Genomic DNA, 19,647 nt, shown 5'->3' on the forward strand with positions numbered 1-19,647 from the left:
TTGCCGTGAGCTACAGCATCTTATTGACACCTTTTATAGCTGGTGTGTAAGAAACACGATGGTCCTTAGCGTTGCAAAATGTTTTGTCATCAGCTATTATCGAACGAGAAATATGGTTACCTTCAACTATAACATCACAGGAACTCTACTACAACGCGTTGACCACGTGAAGGATCTAGGAGTCATTCTTGATGATAAGCTAACGTATACTCATCTCGTCTCAGCGACCATCGACAGAGCCAATCGTTTGCTGAGATTTATTTTCAAAATATCCAACGAATTTCGGGATCCTCTATGCTATCGCGGGATCCTCTATACTAGGAGCCTTAGGATCGAAGCAGTCCAGCGTAAATTCATACGATATGCGTTACGTGAATTGCCGTGGAACGATCCATTAAACCTGCCACCGTACGAGGACCGTTGTCGTCTTTTAGGACTTAATACTTTAACACGCCGGAGACATGCAGCGTAAGCTACCTTCGTGTCAAAGATTCTGCTGGCTGAATATGATGATCCGGAGCTACTAGCGCAAATCAACCTCTACGCGCCTACCCGTTCTCTTCGCCCTCGAGCCCTGCTGCATTCTGAAATGCGCAGCACTAACTACGCTACCAATAGTCCAATTTTAGCAATGAGTCATCGCTTCAACGAGTTTGCTGAAATTTTTGACTTCGTCATGAACTCTTCGCAGTTTCGTCGTCGTGTATTGTCACTATTTTAATTATGTTAAGTTTACCTTAGTTTAGTATAGTTCATTAAGACAAATTGTCAGTTGGACTTTTTTTATACAAATACAAATACAAGTAATGTCATTTTTAATGATCATATGAGGCGAGACGGAATTACCATTCAATTGCAGTAATGTCAATACTTAGTAATGTCACTTTTATTGCGCGTGTAAGGGCATCTTAACCGTTCAAATTTCAAATTTCAAACATTTCTCTCTCCCTCTCTCGCTTCTCACAGTTTCCATTTAGCAAAACGATCATAACGTATACCGCATAGGAGTTTGTTATCACTTTCAATGTGTTTTCCAGTCACAATATTTCCCACACACATTGAATGTTGTGTTTAGTACTTTTTCTACATATACTTCGGAGTGTCCAGTGCGGATTTGTGCTTATTTATACTTCCTCGGGCTACTCTAGGTTCAATCCCAGCCGAGGTCATTGAGATTTTTCTGATGTGAAAAAACCTGTGGTCACGTCTTCCTTCGGAAGGGATGTAAAGCAGTTGGTCCCCGGTCCATGAGTTGATGGATCGATATCTAGTCCCGATAGTGGAGTCACTTCTCTGGCGTCGGTAATACAGAAGTAGAATCCAACTTCTATAATTAGGGGAAAGTGGTCGGTTGCCGGCACCCCTATGTAGCTTTTGACAGAAACCAGACATGGATATTCTGATAAATATTATTTGTGTGTTATATTATCACGATATTTTTATGCTGATTGCTGAAGCAAACAGACACGAATGTTGTGTTCTTCAACCAATATATTTTTTGAACAAGATAAAATCTGCTCAAAAGTTTTTTTTGATCATTCGCTTAGTGTTATAGAAAGAAGTAAATCGATCGAAAAAGTATGCGTATTGAATATTTACGATGAGAATTTATTCTATTTTGTGATTCAACATTGAATGGTATCGGAATTTTCGCCACAATTTTTTTTTGATAGGTTTTCAAAAAGGTTACTAAAATCGGTTGTCGGCACCCAAACATGGTCGGTTGTCGGCACCCCATTTTTGTGGCTAATGCTCTCAATAACTTAATCAATATGAGTATTTTGGAACGGGCTTTACGAATAGATACCAGAGATCGATCTTTGGTACCATTCTGAAACCAGGAAGGCGACTTCCGGTTTAGCCTTTTACATTTACATGAAGAAAGCCCACCTGGTCGTGTTTGCACCGCTAGGTAGCACTGTATATACCAGATTGTCACGACCAGACAATTTGGTGTGAGAGAGAGAGGGTTTAACTTTGTAGCCCCCCTCCTCTTTTGGCTGACCTCTATCTGATCTGTCTGAAGCTTTGGTAAAAAATGGACTGCCTGAAACTAACTAAATTGTAGTGAATGCGATCTGTCAGTGCCTTAGTAGTGCGTAATATTCGCACTGGTTTTTCACATACACATATTGTGGTTCTGATGAAGAATGATGTTCATAATGCCTTTGATGGTTGTTGAAATAAAAAAAAATCTTTTTCCCTTTTAATCTTGATGGAATAATAATCATCAAGAATAAAATGGAAAAAGATTTTTTTATTTTCCTATTTTTAGTCATTTTTTAGGGTGCCGAGAACCGACCACATTTTTCAAAATGGTAAAAAATTATCATTTTACTAAATTGTTAATAAATTTTTTCAAGTTGACAGAATAAATTAATTTCTTTCATAAGTTATCAGCTACGGCCTCTAGCTTTCCATTGGTATGCTTATTCTCATATATTGTTTAATTGGAGTAATGTTGTGAGCCAAAAACAAAAGTGTGCCGACAACCGAACACATTCCCCTACTAACACATATCCTCCTCCCGTCATACTTGTGGAGGGCGGAATAGTATATACTGCCTCTAGCAAAAGCAAGTATCGGACTAACATTCCTTCCCTTTCCTTTCGCGATCTACGTTCGGGCCTGGCCGGTGCCGGTATTAATCAATAAACTCTTTAGGATTACCAGAAGTTGCACATTGAAAGATGTTTCGCTACTCCCAAGCATAATTATCCCTGTGCAACTTCAGCTAGTCCAGATCGATAACGAAGTAGCAGCGAGGGTCGGTCGCACAAGCTCTTGTCACGGAATCTATTTTGTTGCAAGATAACCCCCGTGTACGAACATTGGAATATGATAATAGGGGAATCTTTGCTTTGTGTGTCCATGCAGAATCACAATGACACAATGTTCGTGCAGTAATGACCGCAACTTGATACTTGTGCTGGGATCATAAATTGATTCGTTATGGTGCGTGTTATGTACAAAATTGTGTTCTAACGGATTATGCAGCAACCAAAAACATGAAAAATAATAAGAAAATGATGAATAAACATTCAACTTTGCTGAATACGTGAATATTTACGTCTTACAAGATACACATAAAAGTTGCGTCGCAATTGACTGATCTCCGGCTTGTTCAGCCGAATTTAAGATATATTTTATTTTATAGGTCAAAGCATATTAAATTCTCATATATGACGGAAAAATACGTCATAAATATTGTTCACTTCAAATGTCATTGTCATGTTTTCTATAATTGGTATTTTTATTTACCGATTTTATAGAAATTAAAGACCAAAGCGTTTCGCAGAAAAAAGTGCTTTTAGGTTTTGTGATTGTCGTCTACTGAATGCAATTCCATGCAAATTGTAGAATCTCCAAACCTTCAACAATTTTGAAGTTCTGATGGTAACATATTTCCGTTTTAAGACCTAAAATAATATCACTCAATATTTAATTGCAATTACATTTGTTATCGACAATAGAATAGTTTATGTATTATTCCGCTTTCCTATAGAAATTCGATTCAACGCCAAAACCACCGCAATTGCACATTGCCAGATAACTTACCTTATTAAAATGATGTCTACCGAAGGTATGGTACAACAGCTCGTACTCATGCACAGCCCAAAACAGATCCCAGTCGAACAGCGTCATGTGGTAGGCAACGTCCTTGGTCGGCAGCGCCTCGAAGTCCATATCGAGCGCCTCGGTCGGAAGCTCCTGCTCCGGTAGGGGAGTCTGAAAGTCGAATTTGAAAACACGACAATTAAATACAAACAGCAATCAACGCACGCTTTGTAAATAGGCAAAAGCGCATAAGCGCCACCCCGCAAAATGTTGGGAAGCTGCCAGTTACCATACCAGTGCGTCCAGGTGGTCCTTTGGTGAAACGAATATTCGCCCGTTCAGGCTCAGTGCCGTCGGTATGCTGACGTCGGTGTCCTTGTACACGGACCGTTCCCCGTTGCTCTTGACTTCCACCAGCAGCAGATCGTCCGGGATGCGGGGTAGCTTCAGTTTGTCCGCTGCGCACGCCTTAATGATTTCGGCCGAGGTGGCCATCGGGAAGCGCAGGGTGCAATACGTGTGATCCGCACAGTAGACGCGGAAGATTACTGTGGACAGAGGCGGCAATTAGTTAATAGCCTTTTTGATTCATTATTGAAAAAAATGATTTGAGATGTAACATTGGGTTGTCTAACTCTCCACTGTTATAAGACTCAGCCTGGTTAACAGCGAGAACAAATAATTTATACAGGAACTCAACGAAACAACAAAGTACGTAAGGCACTTCACTGTAACTCCCACATCAAAACCGTTTCTCATAAAAGCCATAAATGCAAACCACTTTTAAGCTCTCCTTTCAGGAGTCATCAGAGCCGCATTCAACTAACAGCAGCACAAAAATAGCATCCTAACAAGCTATAATACTCACTGTCGTCATCCGGTCTTATGACAGTCTTTGAGTGTGTGTTTCCACTGAATAGGCAAATGGGTTGTCCGTTGGGCGGTAGTTTCCACTTCTGGCTGGCATTCATCTGTCGATCCTCCTGTGAAGGTAGATCACCAAGTGCAAAAAAAAAGAAAAGATAGGGAAAAAATGGGAATAGAAGCTCGTTAGAAAAAAAAACTCTTTCCTGTCCACAATTGTATCTTCGCCAGTGGCTCTTACTTGATATCGGGATAATTGCGTTAGCACGTGATGAATGATACTAGCTTCCTCCTGGAGCAAACCTTCCGACTCGACATCAGTAGCAATTTCCTGTACGGGGATGAGGCAAAAAAATAAAAAAAAAAGTGTTGTAAGAATTGTATCAAAGTAGGAAGCATCGGGAAATGAGATCGTAATTCGCTTAATGTTAGTTTCCGGATTGCAAGATGTGTGTCCTTGACGTTGATGATAACAGCATACATTAAACAGAACGTTTGGTTGATTCCATTCATGGATATTCGTTTCAGGACCCATTCACAGTCCAACATAAATTGTCATCAGAAGTTTTCTCGATTTGACTGGCAGCATGCAAGCAAAATGTGATTTCACTTCGTATAAAAACTGCATCCGTACAAGTATATATGTACAATGCATTTTCAGTCAGCTACAGCAGGGACTATGGGATTTAACTGGAAATGTCACTGCACACATGGGGCAACGTTCCTGCTTTTCCCCGTTTCAATCGAAAATATATATATTATTATTATTATAAATCATGTCTCCACGCACCGACACGGGGGGGAAGTTGCCAAACGTGGCACCATCAAACAAACTAGGATGATTGAAAAATCCAATCCACGAACGGTGTCAGCATATACTGCAAACTCGATAGGGTGGTTCAAAAGTTATGTTCTACTTTCACGGAATCCTAAAAAAATGTTTAGATTGAAGTATGAAAAACATCGACCATTTGTTGAATAAGCATGATGAGCATTAAATAAATTACTTTTCAGGACTTTCGGTTAAATGTCAATTTGCTTTTAGTTTTGGCTAAATTTCTGGACGTATTTACTTTCACTTTCGTAAGGATAAGAACCATTCCACCTGTAGTAACTGTTATATCTAGCGCAAGTCTGGTCTACTACGAACGTGTTTAAAGTCAATCACAAGAGTGATTCTCGTACACAGAAACAAATCCTTTATCGTTTTCATGAATAAAAAATCATGAAACCAAAAATTTTGCCATCCTTAGAAATCATGATAATGGTTCATCATATTATGATGAAAAAGACGAAGATCATAAACTATAATAAGCACTCCCATGATTACTGATCATGGTCGTTACTTGTGTAACACATACCGGCAATGTTTGCCATGTGAGAGCCTGGTTGTCGCTATTTAGGGGTGTACATTCAACTGCTTTCCTTCCGGACATCATATCGAATGAGTCAAATTGAACAAATGCAGTCTGTTTTTAGCGATGAACGAAGAACTTTTAAATCAAACTTACTTTAATTTAAGTAAGTTTGAGTCCAATAACTATAATTGGTTTTTAGACCCAAACCTAAGTGTATAATCGGAACTAGCAATTGGCGTTTATTCGAGGCTAAGTGGATTTGGACACAGTTGTTATACTATGACGATCAATATTACAATCCTGTTTTAAAGCAGCTCACAAGCTAATATGTTTGAACATAGGCAAATTATCATGAATTTTTAGAACTAATTTCCGGAAAAATTACAGCATACTTTATTAAAAAATTTCGAGTTCAGTTTTGTGCTACGTAGAAGTGAAAATTTTCTCGCATACCAATTAGAAAATAGATAAGCCATAAGTTACCGAACCAGTGAAAGGAGTAAAAATAGCAACAGTATTTAGGTTATCTCTATCCTACACTGGTGGTGCAGAAGCTAAAGCATTGATCTCAAAAGGGAATATTACCACTGCGATCAGCACTACACCGCAGTTGGCCAATTGCGCGTTATAAATCGGTTGCGAAAGCTGACAATGACGATTGTTAATAATGGCCAATTTCTCAATTAACTTGAAAATAAAATTGTCGAGTTATCCTTTTTTGCGCAGACTATTAAATAAGCACATTAGGATCTCCTCAATAGTGTCAGGTTTGTTTAAACACGAACAATTCTAATATGCTCGAACTGCAGTTATTCGTTGCATCATTTATCATACGATGCGTCAATACTGCACCTCAATCATTTTCAACATAATTGTCGATTTTAAAATTTATTCACTAGGATTCTAACACGGTTTTTGAGCGAAAACCCTGGTGAATGAATAAGTGTCGTTTTCAAATTAAGACTTTTGCATGAAAATTCTGCCAATTTAATAATAGTAATTGTGAGAGGTTAATTAATTTTAGTAAATAAATAATAATTGGATTGATAAATCCATAATTCATTTTCAATTTCATAAAATAAATTGACAATTTTCAGAAAATTAGTTCATGTTACCAGGAATCAGAATCGCCATTAAAACGTCTGAAATTATATTCATCGACGAAAAAAAGTAACGCATATACTGCGTTACGGACAAATAGTTCATGATATGATGCACAGAAATCATGGTGTATTTTCATAACATGAAAAAACACTATATTCCGAAAATCATGAGTCAGTTTTTTCATTTCGAGGAACGGATTTGTTCCCGTGTAGTAGAGATACTTTTCACTTCTGTGGCTTTCTCATTCTACTGGGCAGTCGTAGGAATAATATTATATTATTTGTGTAGTGAATAAGCAACAAAGCGGTAGTACTTGATTGTTTGATTTATTGATAGCTATAACAGAACATGTTTTGAGCATGCTCTGGGCGAGATTAGAAAATAGACACCGATTAGTTTATCTTTCCCGTCCGTGCTGTGTAACGCGAAAAAGAATAGTGCTAATCCGCTGCCAAGATTATATTGCGCATTTTTCGCCTCGTCGAGGTTTCAGTATTTTTTCCCTTCTTTTGTGTTTCTGTTTCTGAGTTTACTGTTATCCGGCCAGTGACCGGTGAAGCAGTGTTTTTCTAATGAGCCGTCTGGATACCGTTATATACACAAGTTAACTATCGTTATTATTTTACGTTTCTCCTTCTTGGTTCTCCTAATAACGTGCACTGGGCAATAGGCCCGCGCAAAAGTGATTTTTCATGACAATGGCTCGCCTCAAGGTGAGATGGATGTAGAAATAAAATCAAATCCCCGGTCAGAGTATATCCATGCTAGGCCACCGGGCCTTATGTTATCTTCTTCCGGGAGAAAGATAAAAAGTGTCTGAATCTACTGAAGTTTTCTCGAGCTCTGACGGAGCGATATTCGGCCGTGCCAGAAATATCTAAAATACGCCCTGATAAGTTTCGGGTGGTGGTAAATAATTTGAATTACACAAATGATATTGCTGGCTACCGACCTTTTACGAAGGTGTGTAGAGAGTAGTTGTACCATCAAATCGCGTTGGATGTGACGGGGTCGTTTCTAATTCGAGTTTGAATTGCGCCTGACACATGAAGTTGGCAGTTGTAACGACCCCATACTTCAGCTAATGAAGATTTGCATTCATCATCAGTCGCAGCTGCAGAGCCGTAGCAATTCTGCTTTGCGTGAGGGGGCAAATATTTTTTTGATAAAATTTAACGTATATTTAAAGCAAGGGACTGAAAGAAGAAGTACTTTTAATATTAAGAGCCACGGTACTCAAGACGGTCCTGACTCCAGTGGTAGAACACGAAGGGTTACGTCGTCGGAAAACTTTAAGCTTACTCATATGACATTATTCTACGCTGTTCTAAACTTTCTTCCTTCATCGTCTCGCTCGTTACAAGATAAAAACAAAAATTTACTTACTCTTAGTCGTTAAGAAAAAGGAAAAAAGAGCTACTACGCGATTTGCTTTTTAATGTGGATGAGGCGATTGTGCAACGTCGCGACACGGGTACAATGTCGCACCCCAGGATCCCGAAGCTGCAGTATTCTTTAAAGTTGACCTGTGAACCTCAGATCATGAATGGTAACGTGCTTCCAATTCACCTGGAATTTGTACAGAATGTGGAAGTATTCTGTGCTGCAGTGGCAACCGTAAGATGTCTAGGATACCGACTTACACCTAGAGGGGATCCGTCTCAACATCACCGGGAAAAGCCAGAACCAACCACAGTAGAGATTGGAGAGTCGGATATCGAACAACCGTGCCGCTATTGGAAGGCTGACCGCATACATAGACGGCAAAAGATCGACGAAATTATGTGCAATTATTGCTCCTACTGAGCTTCGCATACTAGGAGCTCACCAGCAGACGAAAAAACGTGACACACTAATACAGCAATAGTGTCTTATCAAAATGACTTCTATGACCAAATCAGCCACAAGAAGCTCAATTGCAGCGAAGGTCAGCGATGTCACTAGCTTTTGAACCAGTATTTGGGAGGCCCTCGGACAATATTGCGAAGGGCAACCGTGGCTAATGCGCGAGGAGAAATGAGCAGGTGAAGAAATCGAAGGGATGTCAGCTGTCTCCGTCGAAATCAATTATGTACGCGAGGGTACGCAGTACCTTAGGAATTGGGCGTTACGCGAGCCTCGCTTATCGCCCGCCTCGCTTCATCATCAGTGGTACTACAATTCTCCTTCCCAATTACCAATTACCTGTCTAACAAGTATGCACAAGATTATGAGCACATTTATCACTACTTATGTAAAGGCCCACTGTGAGAAAAATAGCATCCTGACAGAGGAACAGAAGAGATGCATGAAAAACACACAAGACTGGAAAAATCAAGCCATCAGCGATGCAGTTAATGTTTGAGAAGTAGGTTGTATCCAACGGAACATTAGTATGGCCTATATCGATTATAAGAAGGCATACAACTCCGCACTCACTCCTCATTAAGGTGTTGAATGTATAAAGTTGATCCTGTAGTCTGCGGTTCCTGCGGCAGATGATGAAGAGGTGGAAAACACTGTTCAGCTCAGAAGTGGGAAAGACGTGTTGCGGTCTAGAATGCTCCGCATCTTGAGGGGGAACATTCAAGATGATTCTTTTGTCCCGCTCAGTAGGACATTCAATCAAAACGCATGGCGGGCCCCGTGGTGGTGGAGGAACGCTACGTGGGAAGCTGAGCTGCAAGCAACCGGGCGGGTCATAGGTGGTAGATAATGCTTAATCGCGATAGCAACTAGTTGTGATTCGCGACCCGAACCAGCAGCGGGGGCTGACTGCGGGTGTGGTAGGACGAGGTAGTGGGCCCTATACGTCCTAGGCCTAAATACCACATGCCCTAAAGCAGCCCTGACAAGGCGAGCCAGTGCCGCCCTTAAATATGCGCTTAGCCCAAATCCCCCCCCTCCCGTTATCCTTCCTTCCTTCTGCGGCTGTTCGCCCATCTAAATATGGAAGCTGTTCTTCAATGTCAGCTTCTTTCACCGAACAGCCTAGATAAGCCATGTAGTGTCGGTAGTGGTTGTTTCAACCGGCTAAGAATTACACTACGGACTACCTGTTTCAGTGGTAAAAATCTACCAAACAGGGAACCCCAATTCCATAGTGTCATGCGACCCGTGCTATGGGTAAAATTGTTGAGGGGGTTTAAAACATTCTCAATGGCGAACGGAGCCTGGGAAGAGTCGGGCGAACTCCCCAGTATGCTGCATTACGCAACGGAACGTTCACTCTACACACCGATTTTTTTTCACCGATGATCCACTTAATTTTGCCGAATTTTTGTTGGCTGGGGGTTTGCAGAGACTCTCGGCTGATGGTAGTTCGGTGAAGTTTTGTTGAGTCTCGATTATCAAATTTCGATGTGTACAGATGAACCTGCCCAGAGGCCGTGTGGTATCCGGCCTAGAATTGAGCCACTGGAGTCCTGCTGCCATGTCGTAGGAGGCGACTGAAAGTAGGAGACCCTAAGTCAAGGTGTAGTTCCGTGCCGAGGACTTAATGATTGGAGGGTCTAAAATATGCCAGTCGCGCACGGAGCATTTTGGGTTTTGCCCTTGCTGTGTTATGCGAATCTCTGACACAGTGGACCATTATTTTCTTCGCAAATCGTGGGAATCAAATGATCATGTCCCATTTAAACCTGATATGGCTCGCTAAATGCGTTAACATCCCAACTCGCTTGGTGTCCTCTAGTTGTTGTGCAATTTGTGTTGGAGATGAAATGTACAGTTCTCTAATCAACAATGGTTAGAATAGCACAAGTCAATCTTCAACATAAACGTACAGCAACTATGAATTTATCTCGACTCATGCAGGAAGGTAAAGCTTCCATAGCATTGGTTCAAGAACCGTATTTCCATAAAGGAAACATCTATTTTGGAAAGTTACTTAACACTGCCTTCATTGCTTACAACAAGACAGGCATGACTAACCCACGTGAAATGCCTCGTGCTTGCATTCTTGCAAATAAGGCTATTGACGCGTGTCTCATATCGGAGCTCACAACTCGCGATATCTGTGTTGTCACAGTTACATTGACTGTCGGAAACGTAGACAAAAAATATATATATTGTTCAGCATACCTACCGCATAACGAATCATCTCCTTCTGATGATTTCAAAAGCGTTGTATCATATTGTAGCAGAAATGGGCTTCCGCTCATTATCGGCAGTGATGCGAATGCTCATCACATCATTTGGGGCAGCTCAGACATCAATCTGAGAGGCTCTGAACTGATGGAGTACATAAGTAGTACAAATCTCCATATTCTGAATGTGGGAAACCGACCAACTTTTGCGAGGTCTGGGAGGGAGGAGGTGTTAGACATAACACTTTGCTCTGATAGAATTTTGCATGAACTGGGAAATTGGCAGGTTCCAAATGAAACTGAACCGTCTCTATCCGATCATAAATATATATTTTTCGAGCATTTTGATGTCACCTTCAATGTGGTGACATATCGTAATCCTAAGTCTACAAACTGGGACCTCTTTTTGGAAAACTTAGCGACTAAATTTCATGGATATTTTCCAACAATTAGTCAACTAGACGACTTAGATGACGTCGTGGATACGACAAACTCATTCATATTAGCATCCTACGAAGAAGCTTGTCCACTTCGTACTGTTAAATCGACTAGGGGAACCCCTTGGTGGAGGGCTGAGCTTGATAGAATGAAGAAAGTTATGAGAAGAGCTTGGAACCGACGTCAGCGTGATGACTCCAGGGCTTTCAGGTCAGCTCGTAGTGCATATAAGAACTGTCTTAGATCTGCAGAACGGGCTGGCTGGCAAAGCCTATGCACTAATGTCTCTAGTCTGAACGAGGCTAGCAGATTAAATAAAATTCTCTCCAAATCGAATGATTTTCAGATGAACTCCTTGAAAACCAGAGATGGTGTTTATGTGACAGACGAAAAAGATGTTCTTAATTGTCTCTTCGACACACACTTTCCAGGTTGTATCGATCCGGAGTTGATCAATGTTCACGGATCTCATTCTGGTGATTCGGACTCGTGGGCGCTAGCACGCACATTGGTTTCCACTGAATCGGTCAAGTGGGCAGTTGACAGCTTTGCTCCATACAAATCACCCGGAAAAGATGGAATACTTCCCGTGCTACTGCAAAAGGGATTTGATATTCTTAAACATGTCTTGAAAAAGATTTTGCTTTCCAGTCTTGCTACCGGGTATATCCCGAAAGCATGGCGAGAAATAACTGTTAGATTTATTCCCAAAGGGGGGCGCTCAAGCTATGAAGAAGCCAAGAGTTTTAGGCCTATCAGCTTAAGTTCTTTTCTTCTGAAAGCTTTGGAACGGATGATCGATCATCACATCAGGAACGTTAGTTTAGTTGAATATCCTCTGCACAAAATGCAACATGCATATCAGTGTGGGAAATCCACGATCACTCTGCTTCACGATGTTGTTTACAACATTGAGAAAGCCTTCTCGCTCAAGCAATCTAGCTTGGGTGTATTCCTAGATATTGAGGGTGCTTTTGACAATGTGTCCTTCCAGTCTATTCTGGAAGCGACGCGCGGTCATGGGATACCTGCATGTATCTCAGGTTGGATAAACGCAATGCTTAGTAACCGCATACTTTGCTCGTCACTGCGACAGGCTGAGATACGGAAGTTGAGTATTTGCGGTTGTCCTCAGGGCGGCGTTCTTTCACCTTTGTTATGGAACTTAGTAGCTGACGGCTTGTTGAAGAAACTCAATGAGCTTGGATTTCCAACCTACGGGTTTGCTGACGATTACCAAATACTAATTACTGGATTTTGCATCGGAACAATCTTTGACTTGAATGGTTCTTTTCACGAAGAAGCGAATAACAACCGGGGTTCGTCCCTTGCAGTTCTTTGATTCTGAGCTGCTGTGTGCAGATCAAGTCAAATACGTTGGAGTCATATTGGATTCCAAACTGAATTGGTCTGCTCACATTGAGTTCAGAGTCAAGAAAGCGTGCATGGCTTTCGGGCAGTGCGGACGAACTTTTGGAAAGACCTGGGGTCTCAAGCCTAAATACATCTATTGGATTTACACGACAATTGTACGTCCAATACTGTCATACGGATGCCTTGTGTGGTGGCAGAGGGGAGAGGTGGTGACAGTCCAGTCAAAGCTAAACCATCTGCAAAGAATGGCGCTCATGGCGTTGACTGGTGCTTTCACCACGACTCCGACTGCTGCTCTTGAGGCACTTCTAAATATCAAACCATTACACATACACTTAAAATAAGAAGCACTATCATGTGCATACAGACTGCAGGTTACTGGGCTTTGGAACAGTAATCATGTTGATCTTGCTACCAGTCATACACGATTGTGGTCACAAATGGTTACATGGGGTGAAGATATTCTTGCTCCCAGCGATATTACACTCACTTGTAGTTTTCCTTACAGGACATTCCATGTTAAGATTCCCTCTCGAGAGGAGTGGTTGTCTGGCTTTATGGAAAGACAACAACAAACGCAAGTGGTTTGTTACACTGACGGTTCTCTGATGGAGGGACGTGCTGGTGCTGGTGTCTACTGTCGTGAAATGAGACTGGAACAATCTCACTCACTAGGTAGATACTGTACTGTATTCCAAGCAGAAATCTTTGCGATTATGTGCGGGGTGCAATCGGCCCTTCAACTGAGTTTGTCCGGCAGAGTTATAAACTTCTGCTCCGATAGTCAGGCTGCAATCAAGGCCCTTAGCTCAGACAAATCCCGGTCCAAGCTAGTGATCGCGTGCCGAACCCAAATCGAAGAACTAAGCATTGTCAACACTATCTACCTTGTCTGGGTGCCCGGACATTGCGGTATTACTGGAAATGAATGGGCTGACGAATTGGCCAGGGCAGGTTCAGCGATTGACTTCGTTGGTCCTGAGCCCGCGCTGCCAATTTCGACAAGTTGGATAAGGGAAAAAATACGGTCCTGGGCTTCGTCCGAGCACCGCAATTATTGGAGAAATCTACAAACGTGTCGCCAAACAAAGGCGTTTCTAGAACAAACATGCCCAGTGGTTTCGAAAAATCTCTTACATTTTTCGAAGCTCCACTGCGGCATGCTGACCAGGGCTTTAACCGGCCACTGCAAACTCAATTATCACATGGCAACTATTCAGCGCGCTGAGTCTTTTTCATGTGATCTTTGTGAATCCGACTACGGAACTTCATATCATCTGATATGCAACTGCCCAGCGCTAGCGCAATTGCGATTACGAGTCTTCAGCCGTCCTTATATAGACGAAACCATGTTTGGTCGACTGAAACTCAGAGACATACTAAAGTTTCTTATCCAATGTGGTAAAGAGCTTCAGGCTTATTCGCAGGCAAGTTGAACTACTTGTGAGTTTAATTTACCTGTTGTTTATTTTTTGTTTTGTGCTGTTTTTCCCACCCTTCCAAGTCTACTTCCCCACACCTCCTTGTCCTTTCCTTCCGCTCAGGAAATGATGAAAACACACGGCAAGGCACAAATCCCCGACTATGTACGGGGAACGTGCCATTTGAGCCAATATATTCTGATTCCTGATTCCCGTGTTGACCTACAGTTTCGGCGTCATCAAATAGAGGAAGGCGCTTAGAATTAGCGGGAATGCGCCGTCCTCAGACGGCGCTGGGAAAATTTATATTGCCACGGTATGAAGGAGGATAAGGAATACAACATCCAGGCAAGGGCAGGTGCTACGACTTCGTGAATACTTTTTGGAAAATGCCAATCGACATGGAGTATACCAAGCAACCTTAACTGCAATTTGCTGACTACAGAGGAGAAGATTGCAGCGTGGAACCAGGAAGCTGTCCACGGTGCCCATCCACACCAGTTGGAGCAGTTGTACGTCGACAAGGCTGCATCTAACCTGCGGTTCAAGCGAGGTAAGCTCTCTTTGTGATCGAGTCCGACATGACTACCAACTACGACAGGATAATGCCGTCGAGGAATTACAGGTGGTATGTTTGCCACCAAGCCGTCGAGGACATATGCCGGATGTGCCATTCACCGCACGAGACCTGCGACCACATTATGGCAGATTGCTGCGCACTAGTCATCGCAGCCAATACCGAGCATCACAACAACATTGCTAAGAGTTTGCACCTGGAACATGATCTTTTGGAAGAGATTGTGCCGAACTACCTTTATCTGTCTGTCTGTCTGTTCTGGCAAATGCCCGTTTCAAGCTGAGATCGACATCGGCGTTCCACTGAACCACAATCTGGTCGGTGGAATAATTGCCATATATGGCCGTTTACTGGGTAACCACCAACACAAACATGCGCCGTGCCTTGTTGTGTTGTGACAATTTGCGGCGGTGGTTTCGTGCCGATACTAATTAGCACAGTATAAACTATACAAATGGATCTTTATTAATTTTTATTTGATTAATCTTCAATTTCAATCTTGTATCTATTTCATATATGAGAAACATGCGAGGTGCGGCAGAAAACGCGTGAGGAGGCAAAGCCCCCCCTTGCCCCTTAGGTTGCTACGGCTCTGCGCAGCTGACGGGAACATTCGACATTCGCCGGGTCTACTCTAGCTAACTACCTCCATTTTAACATGGTTCGTCTACCTGTTCGCCTTTTTGTTCCACGAACATGAACTGCACAAATTGCAAACAACTGAGACACACAGCCTCCCATCGATGCAATGAGGTCCGTTGTGGGAAATGGTATGGGAATCATGTGGATGATTCCTGTGGAAGGGGTGTTGAAAAGTGTCTCTACTGTAGGGGAATCCACATGATCTCCCGACATGTCCCGCGTACAAACAGCGTGAGGAGCAACTTAAACGTCCCATTAAGGGACGTTCTAAGCGATCTTTTTCAGAAATGCTAAGGATAGCTAGGCCATAGGACCCTTCGAATATCTATACTGACTTATCTACTGACGAAGGCGACTCTGATGTAGAGATGGTCGGGTTTTAATTTTTTCGAACCCGAACCCGACCCGAATCCGAGAGCTTGAAAATTGAAAACCCCGAACCCGACCCGAGCCCGAAATTATAAAATTTGAAAAACTCGAACCCGACCCGAGCCCGAAAATTTTAAAATTGAAAAACCCGGACCCAACCCGTACCCGAGAATGAAAATTTTGTAAAACCCGAACCCGACCCGACCCGGAGAATTTTAAAATTTGAAAACCCGAACCCGACCCGAAAATTTAAAATTTGAGAATCCCGATCCGAACCCAACTTGCTAGTACGGAGAATCAACCAAAGATCTCGAAGATTTCTAATTTTAGTCACCCGAGCTGGACCCAAGGCTCATCTGAGAGTAGTAGAATCATTCGAATCACCATATGCTTTGAGTTATATCTGTCTATGGCAAAACGAATCACTGGCGAGTAGAATTCGCATTTATATTGAGTATTATTGAACATCGAATTTGTAATGTTCTGAGAAACTTATAAATCGTCGATATCTTAATCGGAAATCAGGATAAATCGGTGGCTAACTCAAGGGGAAACAAAAAGCTGATGGTGATAGTTTCAAACAACCTTGCCCGTCGCACTTAACCAAAATTTCTAATTCTTTATCAAAAACCATTCTTAAAAAGGCAGATTTGTATAATTTATTACTGGATGGTACGGTCAAACTTGTGTCGAAGGGTGTCAATCAAGATTCTCTGACGCGTTTTTTTATGTCACATCATTAGCGTTAGGACTATCTATGATGGGGTATCTAAATTATATTATGCTTCAGATTATACGGTAAGCGCGTCAGTAGAGATGCTTCGACATCTCCAATGGAGCTTTCGGAACGACTCCAAACTTTAAAAAATCCGTCAATGGCTTCAACAGAACACACAATTTGCGATTAATTCCTCAAGAGCGTGGAAATTCATATATTTTCATGAAGAAATCCGGATCATGCAACGGCTCAGCCCGGGGACAATCTGACAATCTGTGAGTTCAATATATGGGAATTTGTCTTTGTAGTCAATGGTTGAAAAGCATCTCGTGGATCGCAACTATGCCAAGAATATACAAATCGTGCAGCCTTGAAATTTAATTATGATTTTAATTCATGTTTCTATTTATAATATACATAGTTAAAACAATTATAATTCAATATGTAGCAAAAAGTACTACTATTCAGTATACTCGCGACAACCACTTTTCGATTTCTCGCGACTGTCAAAACGACCAATCAGGAGCGGATCAATAGATAGATATTTATTGTCTCTACTTCCCATAGATTTTCACTCGCTTTGCTGTAGATACGATTTGCTGTAGGCTTTAGCCGAGTTTCACGCGTTTACTCTAACCGCGGCCTAAGTATCAGTTTTAAAGTACCTATCGAAATTTATAATAGAAAGTTGAACCAATATTTTTCGAGAAATTTCTGTGGACTTGGTTTGTTACTAATTATCATGAAAAATAAATTGCAAAAACATTTTAGATTTGAAACGTATTGTTGAATTGAATTGTTGAAACTCTAAAATGAATGTTCGTTTAAAAAATAAAATAATTCGAGTAGCTTGCGAATCTGAAGAGAGGGAATTTTATACAAGAATGAAAAAATACAATATTTGAGCACCAGAAAACAACGACGAATTCTAGCGATTCAAATGTGCTAACATTTAGTACGGTTATATGTGTCATCTGGTTATATGTGTCGTTTCAAGAAGTATTACACAACTACAAAAAGAGACTGGGTTTTGTGTACAGACACCAACTGCATCAAGAAATGGTTGGGTTGTTTTGTTCAAAACCCGAACCCGACCCGACCCCGATCATTTCTAATTTGAAAAACCCGAACCCGACCCGAGCCCGAAAGTTCAAAATTGCAAAAAACCCGGACCCGACCCGAACCCGAGATTTCCAAATTTGAAAACCCGGAACTCAACCCGAACCCGAGAAGCTTAAATTTATAGAACCCGAACCCGACCCGAAACCCGTCGGGTTCGGGTCGGGTCCGGGTTTCGGGTCCAAAAACCCGAACCCGACCATCTCTACTCTGATGAACCCAAAAAGTGAAGTCGTGAAGAGTCGCTTGGAGACAAACCATGTGCTCCTTATTTTGTAGTGTTTTTAAAATACTATCAGATGATCACAACGTTGATCGCCACTTTTCGCAACCTTTGGAGTTATTTACCTTAGAAAATGTCGAATTTTGAGCATAACATCGTCAATAACTCTGTTTTTCATAAAAGTTAATGATTTGCTCTCTGAAGAAGAAATGTGCGTATTTGTAAGAGCCAACTGGCATCCGAAGTCGACATTCACTAGAAATCAACTTCAAACATGTTATATTAAAAAAACTGAATTTTTAAGAGTTACCCTACACGAAACAAGGGAAATCGCTGTAAAATATAAACCATTGAATAAAGAGTTTCGGCATTTGCAACAAAGTTACTCAGAATTGATTTTTCTACATTTCTTTAGAAGGTTAGATTCTCCTATCTTTTTCCAATCAGGAGATATTTTTTTTATTTCAAAATTTGAGAGGGCCACCCTAATTTTTTTCCCCCAAAATGAAGGTTACTTATTGTAGAAAATTTGTTCCAAAGACACTGACAGTCTAGCACTAACGGTTTATAAGTTCTGGATTTTCGACCAAAAAAATCGATTTGTGGCCCATGGTGCCCAGGAGGGAACATCTTCTGCTGTGCCTAGAAACAATAGAAAAAGAAGGAACATCTTCTCTCCCAAGCATCATTGTAAAGACCAACAGGTGTCTCCTCAAGGTCCTCCAAAAATAACTGTTCGAGGCAGTACTGCTGCAAAATTGAAACAAGTATGTAGCTTCTAGTCTCAAAAACCTGAGTTCAGAAAACGAGCTACTAGCACTTGCTGGGACATCAAAAACCCCAAGTTTTCCCATATCTCAGCCAGAAAAAGACCCCAGCGCTGGCTTAATACATTTTTCTGACATTGTGGACTGCATGTTTACAGCATTAAATATTTCTGACCCTCTTAAAAGCATCTTAATAAGCTTTCTTCTCGCAGTAATTCTTGATGCAGTGCACTGCGAAATGGCCCCTTCTTTTAGTGATTGTATCCTTCGATGACTAATTCATCGAACGATATCACTGATTTGATCACTGTTCTACTGTAAAATAGCAGAAGCATTATCCCGAAAATCATTTAAAAAAATAATAAATAACTTGAAATACGATGCGTTCGCATTATGCGAAACATGGCTTACTTCACGAATAGATCTCAACTCTCACGATTTTAATATTATTCGCTTGGATCGAGAAGACTCTTACGGAGGAGTACTTTTGGGGATGAAAAACTACAAGGGGAAGCCCTATGGGGTTGCACTAACTGTGGACGTAGGACTATACTGCTCAATGTAAAATATTTATTTTCTTATTACATCTAAAGTAATAATAAATCAAATATATTTCTTACGTATAGTTTAAGCACAACCAATCAAAATCGAATGTTACATATTGAACCAAACTTTCTTGGTTATCAGGTCATTTTATTTGTACTAAGTGATCGAACCCGATTAAACTTATTTGAGAAGATATGAAGAAAGAAGACAGAAAACCGTGACCGAACTAGTATCTGGAACTAAATCTTTATAGCTCAAGATCAGCTTTTAAAAATTGTAAAAACTTTTCGATTGTGTTTTACCGCACCGATGCTTAAAAATCATGTTTTAGGCAGTACAGTCACAGTTCATGCATAGACCAAGCTTTCTAGTTATATTTTACCATTATTGTAACTTTCCTAATGCACGAATACAAATGCAGCGAAAGCAGTGGTCTTATTCATATATCGAAACTATAAATAAGAAATCAAAAACAATTTTATATATGGGCTTAGATGAGCTT

General features: G+C 41.2%; 1 protein-coding gene across 1 annotated transcript in view; it reads right to left on the reverse strand.

The window, feature by feature from the left end:
- Nucleotides 1–19,647, reverse strand: part of LOC131688324 (rap guanine nucleotide exchange factor 4-like) — a 491,347-nt gene that overhangs the window by 93,658 nt on the left and 378,042 nt on the right. The window contains exons 14-17 of the mRNA XM_058972527.1: nt 4,664–4,753; nt 4,427–4,541; nt 3,853–4,106; nt 3,559–3,729 (exon numbers count right to left, since the gene is read on the reverse strand). Of these exons, the coding sequence (XP_058828510.1) occupies nt 3,559–3,729; nt 3,853–4,106; nt 4,427–4,541; nt 4,664–4,753 (630 nt within the window). The remainder of the gene's footprint in view (nt 1–3,558; nt 3,730–3,852; nt 4,107–4,426; nt 4,542–4,663; nt 4,754–19,647) is intronic.

This window comes from Topomyia yanbarensis, chromosome 3 (genome assembly GCF_030247195.1).
Source record: "Topomyia yanbarensis strain Yona2022 chromosome 3, ASM3024719v1, whole genome shotgun sequence".
In the NCBI taxonomy this organism is placed as follows: Eukaryota; Metazoa; Arthropoda; class Insecta; order Diptera; family Culicidae; genus Topomyia; species Topomyia yanbarensis.